The following is a 15,015-nucleotide window of genomic DNA, read 5'->3' as shown; positions in this document are numbered from 1 at the left end:
ATTGGATTACAAGATATTGATAAACTCAACCATTAGATTTAGTTTTTATTTTCCTATGAAAAAGTGATTAAGTCATCTTGAGTTTGTTATTATTTATAGATTTCAGTTTTTAATAAAAGGAAATAACTTTTCAACCTAATTGAAATTCGCAACTTTTAGAATTAATTGGATTCACAATGTATTTATAATAGCAATCATAATTAATTCATAAGGTTGCGTCTTTTCGTTATAACTTGATTCATACATGTTGGTTTTATCTTTTCGTTTATAACCGATTACGGTAATTACGGTTGTATCTTTTCGTTATAAAGTTGAATTTTTTCCTCTTATGTCTTTTGAACTCTATATAATTGTGTTGTTAAATTTTTGCACCTTCATATCATCATAATTTCATCCTCACTAGTACTCATCTCTCCGCTCTAAACCGGCTATTTCCAAGCGATTGTTAAACAATTTTTTTATATTTCCGTCCAACATTGACTCCAACGCTGGTTTTTTTTTTCTGTCAACCCAACGCTGGTTATTTTCTCTTCTTATTTACTTTCTGTTTTTATTACATTTAGATATCTGGTTACTACCATTAAACTCAGTGGAAGAAATTTATAATTGAAAAGACGATTCTGTGAGATAGCAAACTAAGTCTCACATTGGAGAATTAGACAATGAGTGTCTAATATATAAAGAGATGTTCAACTCTAATAGTACGAGGCATTTTGAGATGGAAACCAAAAAAAAATCCATGCGGGTCTGCCTCTTAGGCCCAAAGTGAACAATATCGTACTAATCGGAGAATATAGAGTTGGACACATGATTTTTAACAATCCCAACAATTGGTATCAGAACGGTTGATGAGAAATCTGCAAAAAGACCAATATACCCTTCGAGAGATGAATGGTATCCTATGAGTTAGGAGTGAGAGGTGTGTGGCAGAGATCAAGTCAAAAGATTCTGGAAGTCAGTTGTGGGACACGAGATGAATGTGATCCTTAGTTTGAGGGGGAGAATGTGAGATAGCAAACTAAGTCCTACATTGGAGAATTAGACAATGAGTGTCTAATATATAAAGAGATGTCCAACTCTAATAGTACGAGGCCTTTTGGGATGGAAACCAAAAGTAAATCCATGCGGGCCTGCCTCTTATGCCCAAAGTGGACAATATCGTACTAATCGGAGAATATAGAGTTGGACACGAGATTTTTAACAATCCGAACAGATTCCATATAACGGTGGAGTTATCTTTACACGCATCTTCATATTTCTTCATGTGTTGTTTTCAGAGATTAAGAACTACGATTACACGGTTTTCAGAGATTAATGTTAACGATATTAAGAAAGCAACATCATACCTTCTTTTTATTTGTATTCTATTTTCTACAACACAATGTTTTTATTGATCCACGCGTTACTAAACCTTACATACCAAGTGCCTCTTTTGTGTAACATCAAAAGAGCAAGATATCGTGTGTTCTAGTGATCATCTGTGTCTGTGACACTGTAATAAAGACAATAAAAAGAAATGAAAATGGTGTTTTTATTCTCTGTTGTTTTATCTGTTTTGATATAATTCAACTCTCGTGTTGTAGGCGTATTATTTATATAGACGTATTCTAAGAAGTATGTAAGTAGTTTTAGTTTTATTTATAAGTTAACTGTTTGGAATGAATAATCTATACTATTAAAACAGGATCATATCGTCCTTTTTACCTTAGTCTGCCTTTTCTTTACTAACATTGCATGTTTTATTAAGGGCAATCAAGTATATTAATAACACATCTATATTGGGCCATTTTTCGGATCCAGCCCACTGTCCACATCAGATCTCCCTTGGGCCATTTGCGCCGATTAAGAAATCATATCCAATTTTCACATTTTTTTTTCTTTTGGGCCATTGAGTCCAAGTTCAAATAATTTTCCTATTCTGTTTTCAAAGTTTTGGAATATTGAACTGGATTCTCTGGTTTCTTTTGAGTTTTTTTTCTTCTGTTCAGTTCTTTTTTGAGCTTATTGGATATTTGTTTGAGGTTTTTAACACAAAAGTTTGTAAAGTCATTACAGCTTTATCAAGTAGATAATACAAGGTTGGTAGGCTTTTGACATTTCAGGATTAGTGTGACTGTTTAGGTCTTATAACCTTTTCTCGTGGCTCTGGTGTTTACAAGCATATAGAGTTCTCTCACTTGATTCACTATGGTTGGTACTTTTTCTCTTATTCTATTAAACACTTTACATGTGTTCATGGGGTCTTGGGGGTTCAAGTTAAGCGGGATGTAGAGTCATATATACAAGGAACAAGAGGTTGCAAAAAAAAAACTAAAAGGTCCTAGGTTTTTGTGGATACATAGTATCTCAAAGGAAGTACAAGAAAGGAAATCGGGTGGTCTATCTTGGTATATATTACATGAGTTTTTGATGGATACATGGTACATACACCCTTCATTCAATAGGTTTCTCAACTATCAAAGGTCTATGGGATGCAATAATTTATGGGAGGTCCTTATTATGGGTTGATGGTTGTTTATCGTGTTGTACGGTTTTGCGAGTTTTGAACATAGTTATGTATAATATGGCTGGTTAATCAAAGAATGCATCTTTCAGTCCAAGTCTTATTATGATAAGAAGGAAATATATTGCGGGTTGTTTATGTATTCATATTTCATTGGAAGGACCTTTTACTAATTAAATAGCGAAAAAAATAGTAAACTAAATGGGCAAAGAGTATGGAGAAAAAATTCCCCGTTGTTGCAGAAAATAAGATGTTAACAAAATGTTAACAAGATGTTCAAGGGGTTAACTATAAAAGGGAGATGGAGCCTGGTTGTTAATGGAACAGGAACCATGAGGCAGAGGTTTGTTCTCTGGATAGATTCCATGGAAATTTGATGGGGAGATTAGTCAGTTTTTACAGATAACAGACGCTTTTATTATCATCGTAGTTTCACTGTTTCAGAAAAATATCAAATTCTAGGCACTGCAAACAAACAAGAACTTTTTCCGAATCTCATTTGAGAAGAATACAAAAATATTAAAGTAGGAACAAACAAATTAAAATTAGTTTGATTAATCAATCGAAAATAATAAAAAACTTAAGTTAATTTCCTATTTCGATTATCACCAATGGTTTCTATATTATTATTGTTTAAAAAATTAGAAATTGATATTGTAACAAATTCCTAAACTCTAATAAACATATTAAAGAATAACTTGGGCAACACTACATATATTAATTACACGCTCTAATCTATATAATTCCTATATTATATTCCATATGCAGTAAGATTTGAAACCTTTTAAAACATGATGTAATGTTATTCCAATAATAAACAAAGATAATCATTAAAAAAACAAAAAAAATATAAAATCAACAAAATTATATTAACACAATTATATTATAAAATAAAGATAAAATCTACGAAACAAATTACATTTTACAAATATATTTTTCAATAAAATTTTAAAAGGAAAATTATTCTGCGTCTTTAAGGCGCGGATCAAAAGATAAAAAATTTAAGTCTTCTATAAAATAAAACACAAATATATGAAAATATGACATTTATTAAATATTTGTAAATTTTTTAAAAAAATTTAAGGAAAATAAATCCGCGCTTTGAAAGCGCGGATCAAAATCTAGTTACTTTTTAAAGGGACATGTCTTTCCATCATTAAAAAAATAATTTATGAATTGATTTCTTATATATATATATATATATATATTTGTTTTTGGATATATATTTTTCTCTGATCATACCACACCCCACATTTAATGATGTTAACAAAGAATGTAACACTAATGTTTAGCCTTAATTATGTACCTTATTTCTTAATTATAATTATTTAAGAAATCCGAAAGTAATGAATAGTTATGAACGTATCTTTTCTCCAGTAATTATTACTAACTGTTTATTTTACTATAAATATAACTATCCCTTTGCTCAAGTTACAAAAAAACACTGGTGCAAAAAGGTCTGCATCGAGAAGACAAAAAGGATATCAATCCAGGTAATTTTTCCTCGATTTCTTATACTTTTTTTTGTAAAACAAAAAATATAATTAAACATAAAAGTAACATGCTGTAGATTTTACAGCTTTAAAAAATAACAAGTATCCAAATTGATTTTTTTTTTTCATTTTTTGTGTATATATGTTTTTATCAAGTTTATAATGTTACGTTTATTTGGAATTGACAATGTAGTTATACAGGTTATCTTTGTCTTAAACTTATATATTAAAATTAAAATAACACATTAATACTTATATTTTGAAAAAATCTAAAATTTCATTTTATCATAATTGTAAATTAATTCTAAAACCTTTTCTATATTTGTTTTTTTTAATAAACTTTCAAGATTAGCATATGTGCCTCCAACCTACAATTACTATAGGCAATACCAATTAATTCAACAGTTGCTTCTTTTCATTATAACTCTACTCATGTTTGTTTGTTGTATCTTCTCGTTTATAATCATTAACGGTAAACTACGGTTGTATCTTTTTGTTATAAAATTGTATCTTTTCCATCTTATGTCTTTTGAACTCTTAAACAATTTTCTTTTGATTTCTGGCCGACGGTGACTCCAGCGCTATTGTTTTTTTTCCTTATTTACTTACTGTTTTAATACATTTAGATCTCTGGTTACTATCATTAAACTCAGTGGAAGAAACTTATAATCGACTGTTAAAATATTATTTGCTGATTCAGCCAAAATAATTGAATTTTTTAAGAAGTGGTTGGAGCTAAATATCATGTTAAAATTGTAAGAAAACCTTTTAAAAGATATAGACATAATTGTATGCAATATTTGTTCAGATAAAGTATAACCGGAACATTACGGTTTATATATATATTATATAAATACTTTGCAAATCATATTTTAATCATTAAGATTAACTTGATTATTTATATAGATTGTATTATATTTTTTATACAAAACGATTCCGTGCGATATCGCACCGGTTTCTTTATCTAGTACTTTATAAAAATAAACGTCCAGGTCCGAGAAGAGTGCATATTATATAAAGCAAATTTAGCCTTACAGTCTGCAAACCTATTATGCTCTCTCAGAAGTAGAACAAAGGAAAAAAACAAGAATTGAAAGAAATAAATAGGGTTTTGATATTCTACAAAACTCCATTGGACACTTTTCGGATTGTTGATCGAAACGGTAATTTTATATACATAAAAACTTCAAATTCACTATTTAACCAAACACATGTTTTTTCTCCTTACTTTTTTTTTTCTATCTCTTTCTAACTTTTCACTACAAATCTAATTACTTTTTTGATTATTTGTCAAATAAACTCATCAACACCTTTTTTTTTTGGGGATCAAATCAACACCCTAAAAACTAAAATTTAGTATTCTGACAAAGTCGCTGTCATTTGGTTTTCTAGTGACGCACATGGATATGTACATTTTTTGTTACCCTATTTTTAATTTTTTTTACAAAGCATCGAAAACATTGTACAATCAGTTTATTAGTCTAAAAATTGTAGATCTCAATTTAACATTTTTTTTTTATCTTTTTAGTCGGGATTCTTAACTCATGATTAAACATTTTTTTTATTTTTTTTACACTTTTCGGCTAAGAAAAAGCTTTTATATCTCTTATTTAATATAAGAGACGGTTCTTACATTTTCTTAGTTAAAATCTAAGAAAAGCTAAGAATCGTCTCTTAGCCGAAGCTAAGAACCCCAGTTAAGAGATTGGGGTTAATCATGGTATTAGTGGGCCGCCACGTGTCGGTGGAGCCCGCGAACCGTGCAAAAATCCCTCCAAGATCGGTCTTTATTTCATGACTTTTGGGACCGGTTTTTATGGTTTAGTGGAGCCACACATTGTATTTTTGAAGAAACCCCCTTAAAATCCATGCGATAATTATCGTCTTAGAGTACCTGCATTGGTGTTCTTTTGGAAGAGTCTCTTGCTACAAAAATTAATAAACAACTACACAGTAGCAGAGAGAAACATCAAAAGGTAAGAATCATATGTGCAGGGACGGACTCAACATAATTCTTAAGAAACTATAGTGCTAACGTGTCTTCTTCTAATTGATCTAACTTTATTTTACATTTTAAAATTAATTAATAAATCAAGTTATTAATATAATAATACGAGAGACTTAGTTTTGAGAAATCAATCACTAATAATGTTCTTAGAGCACCCTCAACGTAAATACCCAACTTGAGTTTCTTATTATTATTATTATTATTATTATTATTTGTCTGATTTAAAAAAAATTAAAAATCAACTAATCGCGGATCGCTCCGTGTCAATGGAACCCACGAAACAGTGCAAAATACATCGCTTATTTCGCGACAGGAGACACTCGTCTCTCCCTTTCGGTGGGTTCCACACCACCTTTTCCCTTAAAAACCCTCCTAGCATCCCGTGTCTAGGGTTCTCTTTAGATTCCTATTCAGTAAAAAAAAAAGATTCCTACTAGTCAAATAAAATTTTTTTAACACAGAAAACATAAAACAAAACCCAACAAGCTGAGATTCAGTCTCTCTTTCTCTCATGGAAGATGACCAACCGAACCTATCGTACTTTTTCACATGCTATTGGTAAAACTATAAGTTGACAAAAAAGAAGGTAAAACTATAATAAAATTACAATTGTTATATCAACATAGATTGGTTTATTGCATTATCATCACTTCTTGGTCGACAAGAAATCTTACCCTTCTTGGATTCTAGTCCAAGGAATCGTCCCAACAAAGACGTAGTCCAATAAAAATCATCTAATCCAATCTTATTGGCTCTGTATAAACAGTTAAACACACCCCTCACATCGAACCAGAGTATAACCAATAACATAAGAGAAAAACAAAAATGATACACGGATCTCATGTTATCGTCTTGCCTTTCCCGGTACAAGGCCACCTTACTCCAATGTTCCAATTCTGCAAACGCTTAGCCTCAAAGGGCCTTACGTCCACTCTTGTCCTCGTCTCCGACAAACCCTCTCCGCCTTACAAAACAGAGAATGACTCAATCAGTGTCTTCCCCATCCCCAGTGGCTCCCAAGAAGGCAAGGACCCGTTACAAGACCTCGATGATTACATCGACAGAGTATACACCAGCATCAAAAACCACTTACCGGAGTTGATACAAGACATGAAACTCTTGGAGAATCCTCCTAGGGCTCTCGTGTACGACTCCACCTTGCCTTGGCTTCTTGATGTAGCTCATGATCATGGTTTGAGAGGTGCCGCGTTTTTCACGCAACCTTGGCTTGTCTCAGTTATTTACTACCATGCACACAAGGGATCGTTCTCCGTACCGTCCTCAAAGCACGGTCACTCGACGTTAGCATCTTTCCCTGCGTTTCCTATGCTGAGTGCCAACGATTTGCCGTCTTACCTCTGTGAATCGTCCTCTTACCCGAAGATACTAAGGATTGTGACCGAACAGCTCTCAAACATTGACCGAGTCGACATATTGGTGTGCAACACTTTCGATAACTTGGAAGAAAAGGTATCGAATTATATCAGAGATATTTTTTAAAAATATTATATAAATGGTTAGGTTGTTACAAAAAATTAATTAGTCTAGCCTTGTTTTTATTATCATCATATATATATATATCAATGTAAATGGTTATGATTGTAAATGATTATGATTAATTTCATTTGTTTTATTTTGCTGTTTTTTAGTTATTGAAATGGGTCAAACGCATGTGGTCAGTCTTAAACATTGGACCAACGGTTCCATCGATGTATTTAGACAAGCGACTCTCTGAAGATAAGAACTACGGATTCAGCCTCTTCACCGCAAAATCCGCTGAATGCATGGAGTGGCTAAACTCAAAGCAGCCTAACTCAGTTGTCTATGTATCTTTTGGAAGCTTGGTGATTCTAAAAGACGATCAAATGATGGAGCTCGCAGAAGGTCTGAAACAGAGCGGATGTTTCTTCTTATGGGTTGTGAGGGAAACAGAGATGAACAAGATTCCAATAAGCTATGTAGAGGAAATCGGTGAGAAAGGATTGTTTGTGAGCTGGAGTCCGCAGCTTGAAGTTCTTGCCCATGAATCTGTGGGTTGTTTCTTGACACATTGTGGATGGAACTCGACGTTGGAAGGTTTGAGTTTAGGAGTTCCAATGATTGGTATGCCTCATTGGACAGATCAGCCAACGAATGCTAAGTTCATGGAGGATGTGTGGAAGGTGGGGGTTAGGGTTAAGGCAGAAGCTGATGGGTTTGTGAGAAGAGATGAGATTGTGAGATGTGTGGGAGAAGTTATGGGAGAAGAGAAAGGGAAAGAGATGAGAAGGAATGCTGAGAAGTGGAAAGTGTTGGCTCTAGAAGCTGTTTCTGAAGGAGGTAGTTCTGATAAGAGCATCGATGAGTTTGTTTCTATGTTTTATTGAAGAGTTTCATTTGAGATGTTAAAGTTTCTTTTTTTTTTTTTGATCAACAAGATGTTAAAGTTTCTAGGAGAAAGAAAAAAATCATTTTTAAATGATAAAATGACTTTATTTTTCTTTATAGCTTTTCTATGGAAGATATGATAATGGATATCTAATAAGAAAAAATAAGAGAGAAACCCAAAAGAATCTTAAAAAAGATGTTATCGGACCACCTCTCTTTAGTTCAATTGTAGACTTTTATGTAAAATAAATTAATTTAAATAGATAATTAACATGCAGTAAAATAACAATTTTTCAGTGCTAAGATCTCCAAAGAACATCCCCACCGTTGGTAACATGTGTTACAACCTGTACCTGAAAGGTGCCCCAATAGAAGCTTTTCTTACCATTTCACATGTCTTTTTATTATTTTAATTTTTTTCTTTCTAATAGCTGATATTTCCACTAGATTTTTCCGTTAAACATGCTCTTAGAAATTAACTAGAGTTGAATCCGCACGTGGTGTTAAAAAAAAAGTTGAATCCGCACGTCAGTGCGAATTTATTTTTGTTGTAGAAAATATAAAAAAAATTATAAAAATATATATTTATACCAATTTTTGATTGTGTAAAAAATATTACTTTGAAACTGTATATATATATATATATATAAAGATTGAAATTTATTTTTGATGAAATTGTACTAATCATATATTCACCGCATATTTTTATTTATTTATTTAAAAAATTTAACATCATATTAATAATTTAATTTTAAACATTAGTTTTATGTGAATTATTAAAAGTTTTTATTATCAAAATATTTTATGTGAGAAAATTAAATTAGATAATATTATATTTTGAAAAAAAAAATTAATGTATCATATTTAACTACCCAAAAATACATAAAATCTAGCCTAGATTAAATATGGTTGGTAAAACAAAAATTGCATAACAGATTTGGATTGGATTTTTTACCGGAATGTTATTATTTAGACTAGGTAACTATACAGAAGTTTCTTCATCAACGTTTTAAGAATTTGTGAAATATTTACGGTAAAAAATTCATGGACATGGACTATTTATAAATTTTCAAAGCTATATATAAATAGTCACAATTTTTCAGATTATGGGTAGTTATCTTAAAATGGTATTTTTAAAATATTTTTTTTAAATGAGGCATTGTCTTCCATAAACGTTTTGATGGAATTTGAACGTAACTTAGCTCACGTGCCACAAAATCATGTTTATTTTTTTTAACCAAACAGTAAACATGTTATCCTACTCCGTGTTAAAGACTAACTTTTGTAAACTGTCATTGTCTTGTACAATTATTTGATGTTCAAGGAGCAAATGAATACTTGACCTTGTAATAGGAACTCTTTGGTGAGGAATTTTAAATTTGAAGAACCGTTGCATAATCTCATAGGCTGATACATACCTACAATCTAAAAAATAATCCATCTCAGGCACTACATCCGTATTGTTTTCACCATTTTCATCTTTTGCAATAGTTTTTTTTTGTTTTTCTTCAGTATCATTGTTGTTTTTTAACTCCTTTAGTTATATGTTTAAAAATAATGAGGAAAATTAAATTAATATATAAATTTATAAACTCAAATACAGTTAGAAAAATAGATTGTTAATTAATATATTATTTTTTTTATGAAATGCAAGATAACCTTTGTCGTTACTGAATACTTCAGTACTGGATCTTTGATTATACGGATATGTATAAGACAATATTCTTCGTACTCCTGAAGGGAAATGATTGAATTGAACGATTAAAGTCTTGCAATTGTGTATTACGTTTACTGAATGTTTACCCATTTAATTAACAGAAAATATAATATGACTTCCGAAAGAATGGGATTTAAGGAAAAACGTGTTGTATAGACACATTATATAGATAGAATGATTCACAAAACCAATAGATACAACTTTTCATATTAATCTTCATAACTATTAGATGCAGCTTTCGGTGATGAAAATTCTGTATTTTTAAATTAACAGTTGCATCTCTGAAAAATTAAGTTAAGTCAGTTAAATTATATTTATAAAATATTACAAATATAAAAATAATTAATAAAATTGATATAAGTTTATGTGTTTATTAGTTAAAAGATTTTAACTTCTATCTATACTTCTATATATATAGAATGAAAATACATACACACTAGATAATATAGTTTTTAACCCAAGGTTGCTATCATCAGTATGGTTAATCAACAATATTTCCAAGCATCAATAGTTGCAGCATTACATTTGAGAAGTTACAATTCTTCATTTGACTATTGTAATAGATCAGATAAATAATTATAAACACTCGCTTTAGAAACACATTTTAATTAATTGTGAAAGATTACAATAAGAAACTCAATAACATGGAATATATATAGTTTTTCAAAGCTATGCATGAATAGTCACAATTTTTTAGATTATAAATAGTTATTAAATGATATCTTTACAATATTTTTTGAATAGTGACATCTTTTCAATTTAAATGGTCACATCCTTTCAGTTTAAAGATAGTTATCTTGAAAATATACTTACATGAATAGTCACAACTTTTCAATTTAAAAAAAAAATACTTATATGATTGGTCACAACTTTTCAATAGTTACAACCTTTCAACATAATTGGAATTCACAACTTTTGGAATTAATTGGAATTGCTATTATTAGTAGATTTATATGTATAAATTTATGATATTTTGTTAAATTTTTAGTTAGTGGTCTAAAATAGACTTTTTATGGTAGATAAAATAATGACTCTATTTTAATAGAGTAGATTGTCTACTTCAAAATTATTTATTAAAGAGTAAGTCATCCATATCTATATATATATAAAATTGTTGGTGTCTCTCCTGTGTGTCCACGTGGAAACTCCTTTCCTATAGAGACGACACGTGTCTTCAATACTCCATAACCGGGCTTATGTTTGTTTAAGACAAGATGTATACCTGTGTGTACTCGGATTCTCCCTAGCGATTGCCTCCCTACCGGCGATTTTGTAGTCGTAGCTGCAATCGTGGCGATCCGAGTACCAGTGCTCCGCGCAGAAAAGGTCGCCGCATCGGCATCTGAATCCGGTCAACCCGACTTTCTTCCGACAACCGGAGCATCGGTTTACGGTCTGTTGATGATGGTCTCTCTTGACTGGATCGGTCTCCCTGGGACGGATCGCGGCTTTGGCTGGCGTTGACCGGAGACTGACGGATCTGGCTGATCTTTTTGCGATCGGATTTGGATCTATACCGGCGGCGGCGGCGTTGAAACATTTCTGGCACATGTTGTTGGTTGATGGACACGCTGTGACGCCGCAGTTGTTGGAGTAGAGCGTCGGGGTTGTTGTCGTCGTCAAGGTTTCGAGGACCTTGAACTCCGTCTCTTCCTTTTCAGTTCTCTGCGCCATCTGTGTTGTTGATTTACTCCGGCGAGCTTACAAATCGTATTGAGAGAGGAGAGGAGAGGAGGGGAGAGGAGAGAGAGAGAGAGAGAGGAGATGAATGGAATATATGGGCTTCATAGAGACGCGATTCCAACTCTTATCATCTCTCTCTCTCCACCACCCCTCGCTTTCCGTCTTCAGGTGTAAATTACGTATACACCCTCACTGCTTTAGGGGAATTACAGATGATTTAAATGTTGTTTTAGTGATTCTAGAATGCATACAGCGAGGCAATATGCGTTCTCTATCATTTCCTTTTTTTCTGTATAAATTACTTTGTTGAAAAACAAAAAAGTATAACTTACTAATTATGATTTTTACAATTGAGATATGAAGGGATATGGGCCCAGATTTTTTTTTTTTTTGATATTTGGGCCAAATTGTTTACAATTTACCGAACATGTTTCTTCATTTTTTCAAAACAGGATATAATCTATATCTATCTATATATATAAAAATATGTTCGCCTCACTCCTGCTTTGCCACGTCATAAAGTCGGTTCCTGACAGGCCGACATGTGTCCGGGTTGGATGATACTCACCGTTTCACTTAATCACGATTATTAATGGGCTTTTCTCTTTTTGTTAATAAATATTTCAGATCAGTGTTTTGGGCTTAACATAATTGGGTTTCTGGGCTCTAGGGTAACAGGAAGTCCCACATTTGACGGCTTCTTCTCCAAAAATAATGTCGATGAACGAAAGACAGATCTGCTGCGTTTTAACAACTCCGGTTCAAACCTACGGCCAATGAAAATTTGATGCACCGGCCACGCTGAATTCCGATCAATGTCAATTGGAAGGCGTCGTATTTGGCTGTTCGATTCCACTTCTTCTACCCTTGGTTGAATTTTGGAACTGTTATGGAAGTCGGTTGGATTCATGCATCCTCATTGACTATCACATTAAATCATTCAATGAACCCCCTCATTAAAATTTTTTAACTAAAATATAATTAATCTTAACATAAATAATCCTTCGACACCCTAAATTTCTCAAAACCATAAACATTATTATATACTTCTCTTAACAAAATTTTACAAAACATACATACAAAGGGAATATACAATTACATGACAAAAAAAAAAGCATGAATTACTTTAGGAATGACTTCAAGTTTTGAGTCATATTCGCAAAAAAACCTTAAATAAGTTAGTTTAATTAAGAATATTATTAAAAAAAACATTTGAATTAAAATAAATATTAAAAATATAATGTTATTTATCAGAGAATAGTGAAATTTACTGTCATTATAATTCAAAACAAAAAGATAATTATAATGATCTCATAAGTCTTTCATTAGTTTTTCGTTTATAATATTTTTTAATCTATCATAATTTTAAATTACTTCATAAATTATTATAAAATCACTTTTATTATAACTTTCCGCCCGTAGGGCGGGCCGACCCTAGTATATTATACATCCAAGTTGCATCTAGATCTCAACTAATTATTCTCCACTGTTAATTGTCGTTAAATTTGTTTTGTTTTGAGTTAATCTCATATATATTAATTGAGAAACATTTAAAAAATTGTAACCTCAAGTTTGTATTAATTAAAAAAGAGTCTTGTTTAAGTGTCACTTAATTAGAATGTCAATTTTGCTTACGTGGTGGCTTAAAAATCAATTGAGAATTTTGTTAGTCCAAAATTAAATTTCTAGTGAATGTTATATTATATAGTATGTTCATTATGGATTATTTATTTATCAAGTTGAATTTTATTATATATTATTTCATTAAATAAAACTTACGGAATTACCTAATGTGATTAAGATATATATATGAAAATTAATGATTTTAAATAATAAAAATTTGCTAACAATCTAATTACTTTTTATCATTTTTGTTTAATTATTTATTATTAAAATAAATTACACAATTACATTAATCATATAATAAAAATTTAGATTTTTTTGTATATGTTGTATTTTGAATTTTTCAAAACAAGTATAAATTGCTAAAACTGTTAAAAGTCTCACATAAATTTTTGTGATCAAAGTTTATTTTATTTTTTCTATAATAAGATACAATTATTATAAAATCATATGAATAAATAATTTTATTTAATAGGTGTTTATGTTAATATATATTTCATATCGTTTAAATTAAATTTTACATCATATGAAAATACATACTTATATTTTGATATTTGCATTGAACATATATTGAAAAGTTAATATTTTAATTTTGAAATCTTCATTGTTTTTTTTAAATGATTATAAATTATTGAAACCACTAAACATTCCACAATAAAAAAAATCGTTAGTGTTAAATTTTGTTACACAAATATGCAAAGAATCATATAATCATATGAGTAGAAACCTCATTTAATAAATATCCATATTAAAAGTATACTATATATCTATGTTAATATCATTTAAATTTAATTATATATCATATACGATATATAAGATTTTTTTTTTTTTTATTTACCCTAAAATTGCAAATAAATAAGAGCGGTCGTTTGATTTATATGTGTACACCAATTTATTACATAATAGTAACTGATTTCTTAGTTATTTGATATATAATTATTATTTTACTATTTCATAATATACAAAAATATATAAAAGTAATAAATATAAAATATTTCTTCTGCACAAGACGCGGATCTTAATCTAAGTATATATCTCTGTAATAATTTTAAATCTTAAACATTTTTTTTAAATCTCATGCCAAAACAAAAGAACGAAATGAGAATAAATTCAAAAATTAATATTTATATCGAACAATAATCAAAATGAAAAAAACTACACAAAAAGAAAAAAAATTGAAGATAGATAGTATTGACACGTGAACGTAAACTTCGTATAACCGTAATTAACTTTTAAATTGGTAAATAATGATATAACACCATGCTGACATAATTTCATTGTAATCAAATAGTAGGCCTGAGATTTTTCTGCCTAAACATTTTATGCAATTTTGACCTAAAATATTTTTAAAAATGGAATCAGGAAACAAATTATGTAATTAGCAAAAAAATTAAAATTGTTTAAGGGCCAAAAATATTAATTCGATCAAAAATATAAATTTTATTTTTCCATACGATATTTTTTTAAATAACTTTCATATAAATTCACCTTATCTAGATGTTATTATTCAACACGTGACAGCCATGTTTTGAACTGTCTGTATGTTCTATGTGACATTTTTAATCACAATTTCGCTTTCAATGATTGACTAGATGCCAATAATTCTTTTTTCTAATTTGAC

The 15,015-nt window shown here is 30.3% G+C and overlaps 2 protein-coding genes across 3 annotated transcripts; one reads left to right on the top strand and one right to left on the bottom strand.

The window, feature by feature from the left end:
- Positions 1–6,786: 6,786 nt before the first annotated feature.
- On the top strand, positions 6,787–8,486 carry LOC106398220 (UDP-glycosyltransferase 74E2-like). The gene is made up of 2 exons (XM_048757804.1): positions 6,787–7,474; positions 7,654–8,486. Exons 1-2 carry the CDS (start codon positions 6,830–6,832, stop codon positions 8,368–8,370), a joined length of 1,362 nt encoding a protein of 453 aa, XP_048613761.1. The 5' UTR covers positions 6,787–6,829; the 3' UTR covers positions 8,371–8,486.
- A 55-nt stretch (positions 8,487–8,541) lies between these two features.
- On the bottom strand, positions 8,542–12,108 carry LOC106435823 (zinc finger A20 and AN1 domain-containing stress-associated protein 5-like). Of its 2 annotated transcripts, none has more exons than XM_048757807.1 (2): positions 11,311–12,108; positions 8,542–8,724 (listed from the first exon to the last, which is right to left on the bottom strand). In XM_048757807.1, exons 1-2 carry the CDS (start codon positions 11,760–11,762, stop codon positions 8,712–8,714), a joined length of 465 nt encoding a protein of 154 aa, XP_048613764.1. In that variant the 5' UTR covers positions 11,763–12,108; the 3' UTR covers positions 8,542–8,711. The 2 variants fall into 2 exon arrangements, with proteins under 2 accessions (XP_048613764.1, XP_048613763.1); XM_048757806.1 differs by lacking the exon at positions 8,542–8,724 and adding an exon at positions 10,201–11,241.
- Positions 12,109–15,015: the final 2,907 nt, after the last annotated feature.

Source organism: Brassica napus, chromosome C5 (assembly GCF_020379485.1).
Source record: "Brassica napus cultivar Da-Ae chromosome C5, Da-Ae, whole genome shotgun sequence".
Taxonomy (NCBI): domain Eukaryota; kingdom Viridiplantae; phylum Streptophyta; class Magnoliopsida; order Brassicales; family Brassicaceae; genus Brassica; species Brassica napus.
Note: the sequence above shows the minus strand (reverse complement) of the source record. Positions and strands in the feature narration are given on the sequence as shown.